The sequence below is a fragment of the Sciurus carolinensis genome, chromosome X (genome assembly GCF_902686445.1).
Source record: "Sciurus carolinensis chromosome X, mSciCar1.2, whole genome shotgun sequence".
Taxonomy (NCBI): domain Eukaryota; kingdom Metazoa; phylum Chordata; class Mammalia; order Rodentia; family Sciuridae; genus Sciurus; species Sciurus carolinensis.
Genome location: NC_062232.1, coordinates 87,482,250 through 87,498,170, shown reverse-complemented (window position 1 = coordinate 87,498,170; position 15,921 = coordinate 87,482,250). Strand labels below are relative to the sequence as shown.

The following is a 15,921-nucleotide window of genomic DNA, read 5'->3' as shown; positions in this document are numbered from 1 at the left end:
AAACTAACCAGTGACCTGGCTAAACCATGATATGGTATGCAGTATTAGGCTGCAGTGATATTGCTCCAGACACTAAATGGGAGGTAATAATAGAAATAAAAATATAGTGAAAACTTATTAAGCCTTTATTCTTTGCCAGATATTTTGCTAAGTGCTTTAAATGGAGTAAATTTTTAAATTGTCATACTAATCCTTTGAGGAAGGTGCCAATATCACCCTATACTACACAAGGAAAGAGACACTTGGAGAAATTATGTAATCGACTCAAGGTCACATAGCTAACACATGGTGAAATGGAATTACAACTCAGTCACGAGTTTGCACTCATAACCATTTACATTAACATCACAAGCGAATCCAACCAAAATTGGAGAAGGACATTCTAATAATGTAGAGTGGTGCTGTTCAGTTCCATTAACATCTTCTTTGTTGACCCTAAGCCAAGACTTAAGTCACAAATTAAAAAATGAGATTGGTAGATCAAGAATATTGTTGCCTTTATCCATCTGGGTATTAGAAACAAAGAAAAAATGGTGGGGCAGTATTCAAAGAGGATATTGGTCTGAAAAAATATGGCTGCAGATGTTCTGTAGGACGGTGACTTATCCTGACTGACCGTCATCTTAAACTATGATGATAGTGCTATTCATTTTTAGATACAGATCTAAAATCAACAAAATTTATAATCTCAGTGGTCATTTCCCTGATCCATTTAAAACAATATTTTGAATTTGACAGAACCATTAGAGGCCAAAAAAAAAAGAACAAAGAACTAGTTACACATTTTGTGGTGTACCTTAAAGTTGAGGAACATTATCTAAACACTTGCTATATCTAAAGTTTTCTGGCTTTTTTAGGTTCCCTGATTCATAAGTAATGCTAAAAATTCTTAAACAATCAGATGAGGTGTAAGGTACATCTATATAGTTTTCTCAAGTTCTTTGAAGATCAAGGGAAAATGATTAAATGAAAACTTACCTGAAGGATTTCTCTGCAGATATAAGCAATCCAATCTTCTTTTAAACTCTGATTTCTTGTCATCCTCACTACATCAGTGACTGAGCCTGCTGCACATAACTCCATCACCATCTGTGGGGAAGTTAGGAAAGTATAAAGAATTAGAAAGTAATTCTATGAAAACATCTTGAGATTTTCAGTCCATATGGCTTGTATCTATATGTAATGTTTGGAGATTAAGGTATTGCAAAGACTGGCTCAATTGTCTGGTGGAAAACTCCAAAGAATAGTGGAATTAGAATTTGTGGAGGGAGGGGAGCCAGGTATCATCCCAGAAGTATTTAACCAGGAGGAGGGATTTGAAATAAGCCTTGAATCATAGGTAGTGTTTGGAAATGCTTAAATGGAAGAACATTCAGTTTATGGAAAACAGAATGAATAATGCCCTTGGAAATAAACTTGTGAAAGGGAAAAACATGGGTGAACCCGAAGTGGAAAGGAAAGGATAGTAGAGATAATTGTTTGGTTTGAAATGAAGTAAAATGTGGAGTATCAAAAGAACTTATATTTCAATATTAAGACTAAGTTTTGTTGTCATTGTTTTATTCATATTTTCAACTTCCAGTTTATTTTCTCCAAGATACTGGCAAACTACAACTTCAAAAGGAAAATTTTCTATTGAATTCCTGTAGGATAATTTCTTCCAAATGGGATTCCTACCAAGGAAATAAATACTCTTTTAAGGCTAACAGCTTTCAAAATATTAATTCTGAATTTTTTCTTTTAATAAACACAATTTGTCAGAAAATTTATTTTGGTGACCAATGAATTGAGTACCTAACTAGTAAATTTCCTTTGATAATATTAGCTAACTAGAGGACAGAGCAATATGAAGGAGAATATGACTATTAAAATGAACCTACCAAACTTTTCTTTTGTGCAGGTTTATGCATCACTGACTATGTCAAAACTATTTCATCGAAACTGCAAAAAGGTTTTTTTTAAATCTATAGGCAAGTTGTCACTATAAATGAATGAAAGCAAAATGATAAAAATAAAACCTTTAATAGTTAAAAAGTCTACCTTATTTCCTTTGGAAATGTTAATGTTATAGTTGTTCGCCACTGACATTAGTGCATATCTTTGACCTGAATATGTTTTCTTCAAAAGAAGAGAGGGATAGCCAAATTAAATCAACAATGCAGATAAACTAAAAGAAGTTGATTTTCACGTGAGAACAACAGGTACACAGTGGTAATGAAAGAAAAGGGGCTCATTTTGAACTATGACAGATCTTATTTAAAATAGTTCATCTGAGATAGACCCTAAAGATCTTTCTAATGTTATGTGAGTAAAGCTCAATTATTAGAGGAAAGCTCAATTATTAGAGGAATGTGAGATATTCATAAACATTTTCCAGGTTTGTAAGCACAGCGCTTGGCTCATACACTTTATAAATGGTAATTATTTGCTTATTTTCTTTATTCTGATTTACATGGGTAATAAAGTGTTAATGATCTCATGAAAACTCTTACCTCCACAAATAATTTATGCATTAAATGATTCCTCATCTTTCAGATCTCAGTTCAAGCTTTTATTTCCTTAAGGAAAAGTTCCTCTTTCCCCAGGTTAATTTAGGTTCCTTTGTTATTCATCCAATTGTAACATATTTTCCTTCTAAGAAGACATTTATTTTTGTGAATATTTGAATGACATTCATCTTTGCAAGTAGACTGTAAGCTCTAGTAGTACAGGGTCATGTCTATTGGCTTACTATTGTATCCCCAACATCTAGTAGAATGCCTAGCTAATAGGTGATTTTTCAGTGAATGTATGTTGAATGGCTGAATGAATTGAGTACCAGTAATATATATACAATAAGAAGACCTTAACATTTCTCATAGTTTGCCAAACTGTCAAGAGAAAAAGATCTTATAAGAAAAAACATGTAAAAAGATAAATGGTATATGCAAAAAAGGTACCATTATAGATGCATACTAAAATTTACTAAAATGTCTACGAGAATAGTCAGAGAATAGAAGTTTTGAGTTAATTGGACATTTGGAAGAAAATAGGGTTTAACTGAAGATCCCTAAATTTGGTAATTCTCAGAGGGCGGTGCTCAGCAGCAGCATTAACATCACCATTTGTACTTATTAGAAAGTACAAATTTTACACACATCCCAGACCTACAGAATCAGAAACCCTGTGAGTGGGATCCAGCATTCCATGTTTTGTGTGGCTACCACAAAATTCTGATGCATGCTAAGGTTAGAGAATCAGTGTTTTAATTCAAAATCTTTCTATACTGTTCATTGTCATCCTCAGGTCAATTACATAGAATGCAATAGAATCTTTCATTGACACTTGAAGATCCTGAAAAGCTTAAGTCACTATTTTGAAACAAATGCAGTTACTCACTATAACTGTAAATGAAAATGTAGAAAGTATAGAGATCATGTGTACAATGACTCCAGATTATGTTCTAAATATTCCATTTTTAATAAATACATCATTGACTAAATCTCATTTTCTTGCTAATAAAGTAGAGGGCATCAAAAATTCTGGTAGTTATGCCTTAGTTAACTTATGGTCTAATTAGCCTCTAAAATTTATATTTCATTGATCCAGAATTTTCGATACCCCAGCCATGACTAAGAAAAGAAGTCATCTAACAATTTAGAAAAGAATTTCTAGGAAATATGATTACTCAAGTATATATATATTGCAAACATTTAAAACGTACCCTTATGTCTTGTTAAGTGCTAGTGAGAATTGATCCTTTCCCAGTAACTACATTACAATTCATCAGGAAGCTTCCATAACATCACAACAGAAATTATTTAAAATTAAAAGCAGTTAAGCTGTACTTCAAAATATTTGTTAGATATTTCCAGTGTTCATTCAAGTTCTAAAAAGCTTTTTCTCAGCAGAGGAAACAATCAATAATGTGAAAAGAGAGCCTACAGAGTGGGAGAAAATCTTTTCCACACACACTTCACACAGAGCACTCATCTCCAAAGTTTATAAAGAACTTAAAAAACTTGACACCAAAAATACAAAGAACCCAATTAATAAATGGGCTAAGGAACTGGGCAGACGCTTCACAGAAGAAGATATATAGGTGATCAACAAATATATGAAAAAGTACTCATCATCTCTAGTAATTAGAGAAATGCATATTAAAACTACCCTACGATTTCATCTAACTCCAATTAGAGTGGCTATTATCAAGAATACATTCAACCATATGTGTTGACGTGGATCTGGGGAAAAAGGCACACTCATACATTGCTGGTGGAGTTGCAAATTGGTGCAGCCACTCTGGAATGCAATATGGAGATTCCTCAGAAAACTTGGAATGGGACCACCATTTGACCCAGCTATCACACTCCTCAGTTTATTCCCAAAGGACTTAAAATCAGCAGACTACAGTGATGCAGTCACATCAATGTTCACAGTTGCTCAATTCACAATAACCAGTTTGTGGAACCAACCTAGATGTCCTTAAATTGATGAATGGATAAAGAAACTGTGGCATATATACAAAATGGAATATTACTCAGTCATAAAGAAGAATAAAATTATGGCATTTGCTGGTAAATGAATGAAGTTGGAAAATATCATGCTAAGTGAAATAGGCCAAGACCAAAAATCCAAAGGTCGAATGTTTTCTCTGATAAGTGGATGACGATACATAAAGAGGGAGGTTGGCAGGGGTGTGGGGGAAGGGAAGAATGAAGGAACTTTGAGTGATGTAGAGGAAAATGGAGTGGGAAGGGGTGGGGGAAGGAAAGATAGTAGAATGAGACAGACAGCATTACCCTATGTATATGTATGATTACATGAATGGTGTGACTCTACATTGTGTACAACCATAGAAATGAAAAGTTGTACCCCATTTGTGTACAATGAATCAAAATGCAGTCTGTAAAAATAAAAAAATAAAGAAAGAAAGAAAATGTACATTTTTGAGTAAAAACTTTTCTTATTCAATAAGATCAGGGCAATTAAAAACATACCCAAAGTTGGTGCCTGTGGCCAGGGGGACTCAGTTTGAAAAATGCACCATAGAAAGACACAATGTTTTTGTGGAAAGAGTACTTCCTCAGAAGGTTGAGTTCAGTCCTGAGATCCTCTTCCTCATCCTATAGAATAAAAACAGAGATCAAAGCTTCAAAGCTGTGCAATTCAATGACTATTTATAGGAGAGTCACAAAGGAAAATCCTATGCAACCAAGTTATCCTACATAATAAAATCTCAGCTAGAATTTTCAGTGAATGGAGATATCTGGTTAACTTGAAATTTCAGAGAAACAGGGTAAGTTCATGATGTCTTATTAATCCAGTAGTTCTCAAATAGTGGTCCATGGCCCAATAGCACTGGCCACTGCACAAAGGTCCATTGAATGGAGTCATACCATTTTAGTTTCTTTTGAAATAGTTTTATTGATATATAATTCACGTGCCATACTATTCACACATTTAAAGTATAAAATTCTCTAGTTTTTAGTATATTTACAGAGTTGTGTAACCATCACACTCAATTTTAGAACATTTTTATCACACTGAAATGAAATCCCATACATTTCAGTTATCACCCCTAAATTCCACCCCACACTTATCTTAGTCCTAATCAACCATCAAACTACTTTCTGTCTATGAACTGGATATTTCATACAAATGAAAGCATATAATATGTGGTCTTTTTATGACTAGAATTTTTATAAAGTTTGTCCATGTCGTACCAGGTATTAGTATTTCATTCCTTTGGGTTTACCATTCATTAATTGATAGACATTTGGATTATATTTATAACTTTTTGGTACTGCAATTAACACTTCTATGAGCACTTATGTCAAGTTTTTGTGTGGATAGATGTTTTCATTTTTCTTGGGTATATATCTAGGGAATGATATTCCTCAATCCAGTAATTCTGTGTTTGGTATTTTGAAGAAATGCCAAACTGTTTTCCACAGTGGCTGCACCATTTTAAATTTCCAGCAGCAACATATGAAGGGGGTTCCAATTCCTCCATACCTTTACCGACACTTACTTTCTCTTTTTTTATTATAACCATTCTAGTGGGTGGTCTATGGTATATCATTTTGGTTTTGATTTATTATAACCTGATGCCTGATGATATTGAACCCATTTTCATGTGCTTATTATCCATTATATATGTTCTTTGAGAAATGTATTATAAAAATTCTTTGCCCTTTTTTAAAGTTGGGTTTTCTTTTCATTATTAAATTTTAAGAGCTCTTCATATATTTTAGACACAAGTGTGTCATCAACTATAAAATTCGCAAATATTTCTCCCATTCTCTGAGTTCCCTTCAATTTTCTTGAGACTATATATTGAGGCACTAAAATTTTAATTTTTTATGAAGCCAAATTAATGGTTTCTCATTTTGTTTTTGTATTTTTGGTGTCATATCTAAAGATCTATTGCCAAACCAAATATAAGGTTTTACCCTTGTGTTCTCTTCTAAGAATTTTACTATTTTAGCTCTCACATTTAGGTCTCTAATCCATTTTGAGAAATTTTTTTATAAAGTAGGTCCCATCTTAATTCTTCTGTATGTGAATAGCCAGTATCACACTGTATTGATTAGTCTGTGATTTATTACATTTTAGAGGCACTGGCTTTTTCTCTACTAATCTTTAAAAATGTTTAAAATAATTTATTTTCCTAATTACAGCAATGGTATATGTATATGGAGTAAGATATGTAAGTGGTCTATACTCAGTAAATCTTTCCCCGAATCATTTTAGCAGATATAGTATAAATCTTTCAGAGAGTTATGTATACTAATGTAATAGAGGAATGACAGATAAAGACATAATGATAAAGATACATGTATATTATACATGAAATTTATTTTAAATCGAAACGAGTTCATATTATTCTCACTATTTTTCAGTTCAAACATTTTCTGACTATGTAAAACACATCTTTATATATCAATAAGCAAGTCTGAATTCTTTTTATGGCTGCATAAGACTGCATAGAACAGAGATATAGGTCTAACACTCAACGGTTGGGATCAGGTCTATAGGTATTGCTTTTAAGAGTTATCTGTATAGTGATAATTTAAGCCTTCTGACTGGATGAGATCACTCAAGTAGAACACATGCTTTCACAAGATAACTATAGCATAAGACAATATGGCATCAGTCAGAAAAGAGCACCTACCATGGGCATTAGGACACTAGGTTTCAGTACTGATTTCAAAGAGTAGGAAATTCACTAATTTCTCTCCATGGTTTGTTTTACTTTTTTTAAAAGGAGAATGGTGACCATTATCTTTCCATGGAATGGTATGTCATTGGGTCCAAATGGGATAAACTATGTTAGGTTCTTTGAAATCTTAAGAAAAATGAATAAATACAAGCTATTATCACAAAATATGTTTTATTACTTAACCTCTTGTTTGAATTAGAGTTCTATCAGAACTGGGTACTCCTTTTTTTTCCCCTTAATCTACAAACATTGGCACCCTTCATTCGAAGTACATTTGTTATAGTGAAATAAAATAGGAAGAAATTGTCTCTCCCTAAGCTTCATCTATGTATGCTTATACCATGTTAACCAAATAGTTTGATAATTCTTCTGTAACCCTTATTACTTGCCAATCTAGGGAAAGAACCCTCATTTTTTATAAGTTGAAAATAACAAAACTTTCATATATAATGCACTGGAGAAAATTAAAATATTGTATTTATTACAAAAAAGTAATTTTAAATTGCTAGAAACTTATAATGAACATATAGGTTATTTGTGCATTTATATGGTATGATCCTAACTTAAAGTGAAGCACAGGGAAATAATATTCACATGAAAGAATGAAATAACAAATGATTAATACAAGGGAGTGCTTAACAAATTGAAAGTTGATGCTGATGACTCAGGAAGGAATTCTGCACTTGAAATATAGATTCACCACTGGGCTCCTTTGAATGCCTACTAGCTCTAGATTATATATGATTGAAAATAAGGAACTCTTACATTGTATCTAGAAAAGTTTAATTTATACATACTTTTTAGAAATATTCTTATTGTCTAAAGTGAAATATTTTTATGGAATATAAAGTAAAAAAAGACTGAAAATAAATTTACAAAGATATTCTTTTCTGAATTTCAGTGAACAAAGGATACTTTTGCTTCTGAGGGACAATGAACCAAGAAAGAACCAACTGATGTAAAAAGCAATTAAGGGGTTAACTACCAATTATCTTTATTTCTTCCCAGCATTTTCATCAACTACCATGACTTAATGACCTAAGGAAATAAGTCTCTTAGCTGAATTGAATAGATAACTGAATATATCTATTTGGTTATCAGTTTTTTTCTTAGCTTATTCTCTACCCAATGGGAAAATGGGCAATTACTTTTTATATTTAATTATACTGTGGCTGCATTTTAAATATACTCATGAAATGAATATAAGGCAATGCACTTGGCTTTGTAGTGTCACCAAGTCAATTTGATTTTTGCTTATAAATTAGCTTTTCTCCTCCCAAATGTCTATATTCATACTATATCTTATTTAAATTCTAAGAGAAATAGCTGGCAGCTGCAGATCATTATTTGGCATTTTCCTAGGATTTTTCAGTGAATTCATCCATAAACATTCAACTTCTAGAAAATAAATTTAGATATTTATTTGTCTTATTGGGAAGGGTATGGAGCCTCAATTGTACGTTGGAACCTCAGTGAAAGGTTCGTTCTATTTTTTGAATAATGAAGGCATAAATGAATAAAACTATCAATTTGTAGTATGAGGAAGTTCAGGTTCGAGTCTCATCCCAACCTTGCAAAAGAGTTAATAAATCCCCTTCAAATTCCTTTAATCTGTTGTCTACAAAGGTAAAAGTTAATCCTGTGACTTTCTTTTCTGTCATTTCTGGAAGACTCTTCAATTTCCTTCTGTCTTGTGATGTAGCCCTCTTTTGATATGGCAACAATATCTGGCACCATATAGAAATAAACCAGTGGGGCTACTAGCCATTCTGTATGTACAATCAGCTTATAGTATGATATGGAGGTTCTACTGATAGAAATATGAACTCTTAATACTGCAGTAAATAGGAATGAGATGCTGGTGTGAAGCTAGGAATACAAATAAGTTAAAGAGAAGCACAGACAAGACTTAGTCGTATTTGGTTGTTTAATGTCAAGCAGATTCTTTGTCACAATGCTCATATCACCTAGCAAGAACAGGAGAAGAGATAAATTCTTATCAGGGAAGCAATTTTTGTGGAGTCACTTTACCTATTAGGAACCTGAGGTATAGAGAAGTAAAAAGACCACTTTTCCAAATACTTTTTGACTCATTGGTGGTAGACTTGGGGTTTGAACTTTTTTTCTTAACTTCTACATTATTGCTATTTCCATGAAGCCCTGGCATCTAAAAGATGTGTGAGCCAGTCACACACTTTCTGTTCCAAAGGAATAAAGGTGTTTTGAAGATATTAACTGGCTGATTAGCTAACAGTGAATTTTCTTACTAAATAATCAGAGAATCAAAGTCCTTGACTAGAAAAACAAACTACCAAGGGTGGGTTTCCCATTTAAATGTAAACTCCCCCAAAACAAATAAATGTAGATCAGATATGTTTGGAAAGCATTAGTGTATTTGCCACTCTCAATTAACAGGAAGCTGAGCTTGTGAGAAACACGTAAGTACATTATATCCACCAGGCCAAGAGGGTAATTTGAAACACTTACACATCTCCTGTAATACGATGCTACAGCATTTCCTGGCTGAGGGCTGGCCTAAATACCCTGCTTTTTGTCAAGAAGAGGCAGCTGAAGGATACCAGTACTTCCTTTGTAATTTCACCAAATTCTAGAATCAAAGTCCGTTTTACTATGGAAGAAATACCAGCAAAGTATGGGGGAAGATCTTTAAAGAATTTTATTAACATGTTTGATGAAATCAGAATCTATCAAATAATTATATTTTTCATACCATATGATTTGTGGCTTCTTGATCTACTGAAGACTATTATAGCCATTGCCTTCGGATATGCCTTATTTCTCAAGATACATTATATTGATAAAGGGGGAGCAGTACTTAAAAGATAAATCATGAAGCTATTTAGCAATACTTTTTCCATATAACTAGAAAGATTCCAAAAATGATGTTGTTGATAGAAAATGTTGTTTTTAATATGCTGGCAGTATATTTATTAAGGCACAAAATGTTGAAAATATTTGAATCTCATATGTTGAATACAGGAGAAATGCCAGAAAATATATCACTGAATTTTATGGATAAGAGTGGGAATTCTGCTTTTAGATCCATATAATGCCAACATCTATTGAAAAGAGAATTCTATTTGCCTGAGCTTATTCTAGAGCCAGTTAGGATTAGAGATATCTCAAAAAGCTGCAAGTAAAATATATCTTCACACTCTTTCCAAGGCCAGTTTTAGGCAAAATTTGCTCTTGGTCCTATCAACAACTCTTCTATTGCTGCCCAGTGAGAGGCCTCCATGTTCTGTAGATGTACTCAACATCCTTCCTCTGCAGTCAACACTTTCCTGTTCAGATGACCATTTCTTCTAGGCCCTGCTCTTTGACAGATGCTAGTGTTCAAAAATGATGACTGAATCTATGTGAATATGTTAGAAGCTATAAATATATTATCACTTCTAGGCAATAACCCTTTAGAGGCAGCCTTATAGAGATAATGACATAATGCAAAGGGATGAGTTCAAAGCTGAAAATTACAGAAAAAGAATACTGGACTAATGAGCACTTTTAATACTCACACTGTATCTCCATCCAACAGACTTTTGATATTTATTCACTCTCACCCGCCTTCCTATTTCAGGTAAAGGAGTCTGCAAAACCAAGAACAAAAATGTTATCAGACCTACTGGTACATTCTGAAAATGATTTATGCCTAAGTATTTTGTGCTCCTTTAGGACTAAATTTAAGAGTAAGATGATATTATTCCCTTCTTGAGTCTCACTAATTGTTCTTTCTTATTACCTAGAGAAATTTGTCACAACTTTCATGATAATGGATGCTACTGCCATATTAATGGGAAAATTAAAATTCAATAATAGTAAAGTACTATTTCCACTTATAAAAACAGGTAATTAACACCAACTATCTATTGGCTAAACATGATTTTTAGATATTTCAAAAATCAGAGTATCTGAAATATAGATTAAAAGTGGGTCAAGAAATGGGCTAAGGAACTGAATAGACATTTCACAGAAGAAGATCTACAAGCAATCAACAGATATATGAAAAAGTGTTCAACATCTCTAGTAATAAGAGAAATGCAAATCAAAACTACCCTAAGATTCCATCTGACTCCAATTACAATGACTATTATCAAGAATAAAATCAACCATACATGTTGGCGAGGATGTGGGGAAAAAGGTACACTCATACATTGTTGGTGGGATTGCAAACTGGTGTAGCCACTCTGGAAAGCAATATGGAGATTCCTTAAAAAACTTGGGATAGATCCACCATTTGACCCAGCTATCCCACTCCTCGGTTTATACCCAAAGGAATTAAAATCAGCATACTACAGTGATGCAGCCATATCAATGTTTATAGCACCTCAATTCACAATAGCTAGATTGTGGAACCAACCTAGATGCCCTTCAATAGATGAGTGGATAAAGAAACTGTGGAATATTATTCAGCCATAAAGAAGAATAAAATTATGGCATTTGCAGGTAAATGGATGGCATTGGAGAATATCATGCTAAGTGAAATTAGCTGATTCCCCAAAACCAAAGGCCAAATGTTTTCTCTGATAAGTGGATGATGATACATAATGGGGGGTGGAGGGAGTAAGGGAAGAATGGAGGAAGGATGGATTGTGTAGAGGGAAATGAAGGGTGAGGAGGGGGTGGGGGAAGGAAAGATAATGGAATGTGACAAACATCATTACCCTATGTACATTTATGATTATACAAACGGTGTATACAACCAGAGAAATTAAAAGTTGTATCCCATTTGTGTACAATGAATGAAAAATAATTTAAAAAATGAAAAACAAAATTTAAAAAAAACAAGTCTCCTATGAGCTCTTGCACCTTAAAATGTAAACCATTTAAGGACCCAAACTCAAGTACATCAGTCCCTGCACCACCTCTCTCCAGGATAGAGCCTCCGCTGTCACCATCTGAGGAATCTGCCTTCTATTTCCCCACTCGGTGTCTACAAAGTACTTAATAACCCTTCCCTACCTGTCGGCTTTTATGGTTAGTGTCTGTTTTTTTGTAAGTAGTGTTCTATATGAAAAAAAAAATGCATTGGCTTCTGTGTGTGTGCTTAAAAAAAAAAAAGAAAAAGAAAGTGGAGGGACTTCTGTAAACACCCTGGATATACTATTGAGGCTCTAGAAAAGCTATGTAGCTATGTTTATGATAAAGTCTACTGCATAGTAGTAGTCATTAACTTTCCAGAAAGAATCAGGTAGTTAATATTTTTGGTTTGTAGGCCATAAAATCTGTTTGGTAACTTCTCAACTCTGCCGTTATAATCTGAAAGCCCTATGGGCAGTACAAAAAGGAATGAGCTTGGGTGGATTTTAATAAAACTTTATTTATTAAAAGAAGTTGGGTCCAGGTGTCTCAAGCCAAAACAAGGGAATACATATTTTCTAGAGTCTCATTCAAAAAAAGAAAAAAGCTGATAATTTGGAAGCCATGGTTTGCAGGGAAAAATAAATCCATAAAACCTCAAAACCCATTGAAACTCAGATTGGTTTGCAATGTTTGACAATTACTGGCAAAACAAAAAGCACACAAGTCTCTAAATAATTGCAGCAATTTACATCCTAAACAAATTGGAAAAGAAAAAATTATGGTATTGCCAACAGTTCTGTGAATCTGTATGCCTTTTCAAACATAAATTTTCTTTAGGGAATAATGAAGTGAAAATTTTCTGACCTTTGCTTTGTTCATGTTAATACTATCTTGAGAAAGTAACTTACTCAAGCCGAAGAAAGAGGACAGAAATCAGAACTTAGCAAATTCTATGACAATATGTTTTGTACCATGACACAACTTTATGAATGTTAGCAGGAACAGTACCAATTAAACTGTCTCTCTAGCTCATCTGTCAGAAATACATGAAAAATGTGCGTTTCTGATAACTTCTTTCCTTCTACCTGTCATTGAAAATCTAATGGCCTCAATTTTCAGAGGGAATCATTGGAGAGGGAAAATAATATCATGGAACACAGCAGGATTAACACAATATTAGGGGAAATAACTTCTTCACTATTCCAGACAACAGATAATCAACTGGAGGTAGAAATGAATATGGGTATTTTCCCCATTGTTATGGAATACCAATATATGTGGGACATTTTGTGTGACTAAAGTATTTTTAATGTAGAAATATAGTAAACCAATAAGTACAATATACTAATGGGTATAAATATTGTTAGGTAACAAGTATAATAGATCCAGGCTAACATAATAATTATATAAAACAATGAATTAAATACAAATAAAATAATTTCTGAACTGTTTATCCCACAAACACTGTCTACTAATAGAATGGAACACAGACAGATTAGTGTTACCTTACGAGCATTCATCACTTTAACAGCTGTAAAGGCACCAGTCTTTTCATGGAGGCCCTGAAACACAGGATAGTGACAATATCAAATGCTAGCTATATAGTCCAACTATCAGGAAGCAACCAAACTAAAAAACATAAAACTATATAAAGTCAAATACATAGCATATGATGAAATATAAAATATTTTACACAGATGAAATATAAGGAATATGTAGAAAAAATAAATATTAAATTATCAACATTTTAAAGCTATCCCAACAATTTCACTCAAAATAAAAGAAAGTTAATGGAGTAGTTTTACTTTTAATGTTTGTGTTAAGTGTGGACATAAACTGATCATTTAAAGATATTGCTTAGTTAATATATTTAGTCTAGGTTTGTATGACATCAAAATATCCAGATGAAAATTCAAATTTTCGTTTGAAGATGGTGGGAAAGAAGATGGACATTTCTTCACATACATAAGTTTCTCAATATTGGTCATTAGTAAAAATGACTCATAATTTAATAGCCTAAACTGTTTATTATGTCCTGAATTATATAAACCAAAAAGTTCATGAAAGATACAAGTTCTGGGAGTTTCTTTCTTATTGGAAACATGATGACTGCTAAGAACTTAGTCTTTTCCTAAATGCAAGAGCAAGTTATAAAATTATAATTTAAAAACTGAACATATTGGTTTAAATTTAAAGCTCTATTTTGTGACTTCTAACTTGTAAACATATTTCAACCTTTTGTAACAGAAGAAGTTTCAGTCCAGCTTTACTATGAGTAATTTAAACTTGGGATAAACTTAAACAGAATGCCTGATTTTATAGTTCTCTAGCAGAAAATTTGATTTCGGGGCTATACTGGGTTGAGCAGTGTCCGACCAAAGTTAAAGTTGATCTGGGACCCCAGATTGAGACCCTCTTTGAAAATAGATTCTTCATAGATATAATCAAATTAATATGAAGTCATACTAAATTGGGGTACTCAAAGACCACTATCACTTGTCTTAACAGCAGCAGCTTATTTCGATAGAATGAGATCATTCTGTAGGATTACAACAACACTTAAATTTAACTGATTTTATCAAAGTTACTGAATATGTCAAAGATTTCAGATTTATTTACACCTCTGAGAGAAAATACAAACACATACACACACACACACACATGCACACATATACATATATATATTCAAATAGCTCTTATGGTTTAGAAAGTATTGTTTCCTAACTATTCATGCAAAAATTTCCTACTGAAAATTTTCCCTTATCTGTATGCACAAATAAAACATGTTGGAAACTGGTTCTCATAGACTCCTTAAAACAATTACAATGCCCCCTTCCATGATTTTAAGAGGTTATTTATGGGCCAAACAACTATTCTTTGTAATACAAATTATTTGGCATATTAAGATATTAGTCATACATTATTTGAATTAAATGGTAGTAAAATTTAAAAGTTTTAAAATCTGAAATCCACGGAAAATAAACTTGTGATACATAGTAGTAGGATAACTGAATGTCATTAAAAGGTGCGACCCAAGTCCATAGAACAGAAAAACGTTAGCTTGGTTCTACCCTCACTTTATACAGTTGATTTTCCTTTGAAAATTGTACAAAATTATTTTGTCTAACAGTGTATCCAAACGTTGGGTTTCAAAATATACTCACTATTACCACAGAGGAAAAAAACCCAGGGTATTCAATTGTAATTGTTTAAGACAAAACATTATACAAGCTACCATAGAAGTCTGGTATGCACAGATAATAGCTAAAGATAAATTATTGTTAATAAAATAACATTTGAGCTGGACTCAGTGGTGCACACCTGTAATCCCAGTCACTCAGGAGGCTGAGATGGAGGTTCAAGAGTTCAAAGCCAGCCTCAGCATAAGCCAGGCACTAAGTGACTCAGTGAGACCCAGTCTTTAAATAAAATACAAAATAGGGCTTGGGATGAGGCTCAGTGGTCGAGTGTGCCCCTGAGTCCAATCCCTGGTACACACGTGTACACACACACACACACATACACACACACACACAATTTGAGAGAGTTCCCCTGTATTTTGACTTTTAAAACTTATTTTGAAACATTTTTGAACATAGAGAATAGTTTCAAAGATAATACCTCTGCACTGTATCTCCTTCACTCAGATTTTTCTAATGTTAACATGTTTTATGATTATGGTACAATTGTCAAAACTGAGAAATTAACACAGGTACAAAGCCTTTAACTAAATTATAGGCTTTTTTCTCATATTCCTGTTTTTTTCCACTAATGCCGTTTGTCCAGGACCCAAACTGGGATCCCACATTCTATCTAGTTGTCATGTCTCCTTAACCTCTTCAGTCCTTATTTTTTATGACTGACACTTTTCAAGAGTACTGGTCAAGTATTTTGTA

The 15,921-nt window shown here is 33.1% G+C and overlaps 1 protein-coding gene and 1 long non-coding RNA gene across 11 annotated transcripts in view; one reads left to right on the top strand and one right to left on the bottom strand.

Moving 5' to 3' along the window:
* LOC124971982 (uncharacterized) overlaps window positions 1–15,921 on the top strand; it is a 192,954-nt gene that overhangs the window by 95,144 nt on the left and 81,889 nt on the right. The window lies entirely within an intron of this gene.
* The window catches only part of Nrk (Nik related kinase), a 126,288-nt gene that overhangs the window by 53,691 nt on the left and 56,676 nt on the right, over window positions 1–15,921 (bottom strand). Inside the window, exons 3-6 of the mRNA XM_047536046.1 lie at window positions 13,531–13,587; window positions 10,741–10,812; window positions 4,980–5,105; window positions 979–1,089 (exon numbers count right to left, since the gene is read on the bottom strand). Coding sequence (XP_047392002.1) covers window positions 979–1,089; window positions 4,980–5,105; window positions 10,741–10,812; window positions 13,531–13,587 — 366 coding nt within the window. The remainder of the gene's footprint in view (window positions 1–978; window positions 1,090–4,979; window positions 5,106–10,740; window positions 10,813–13,530; window positions 13,588–15,921) is intronic.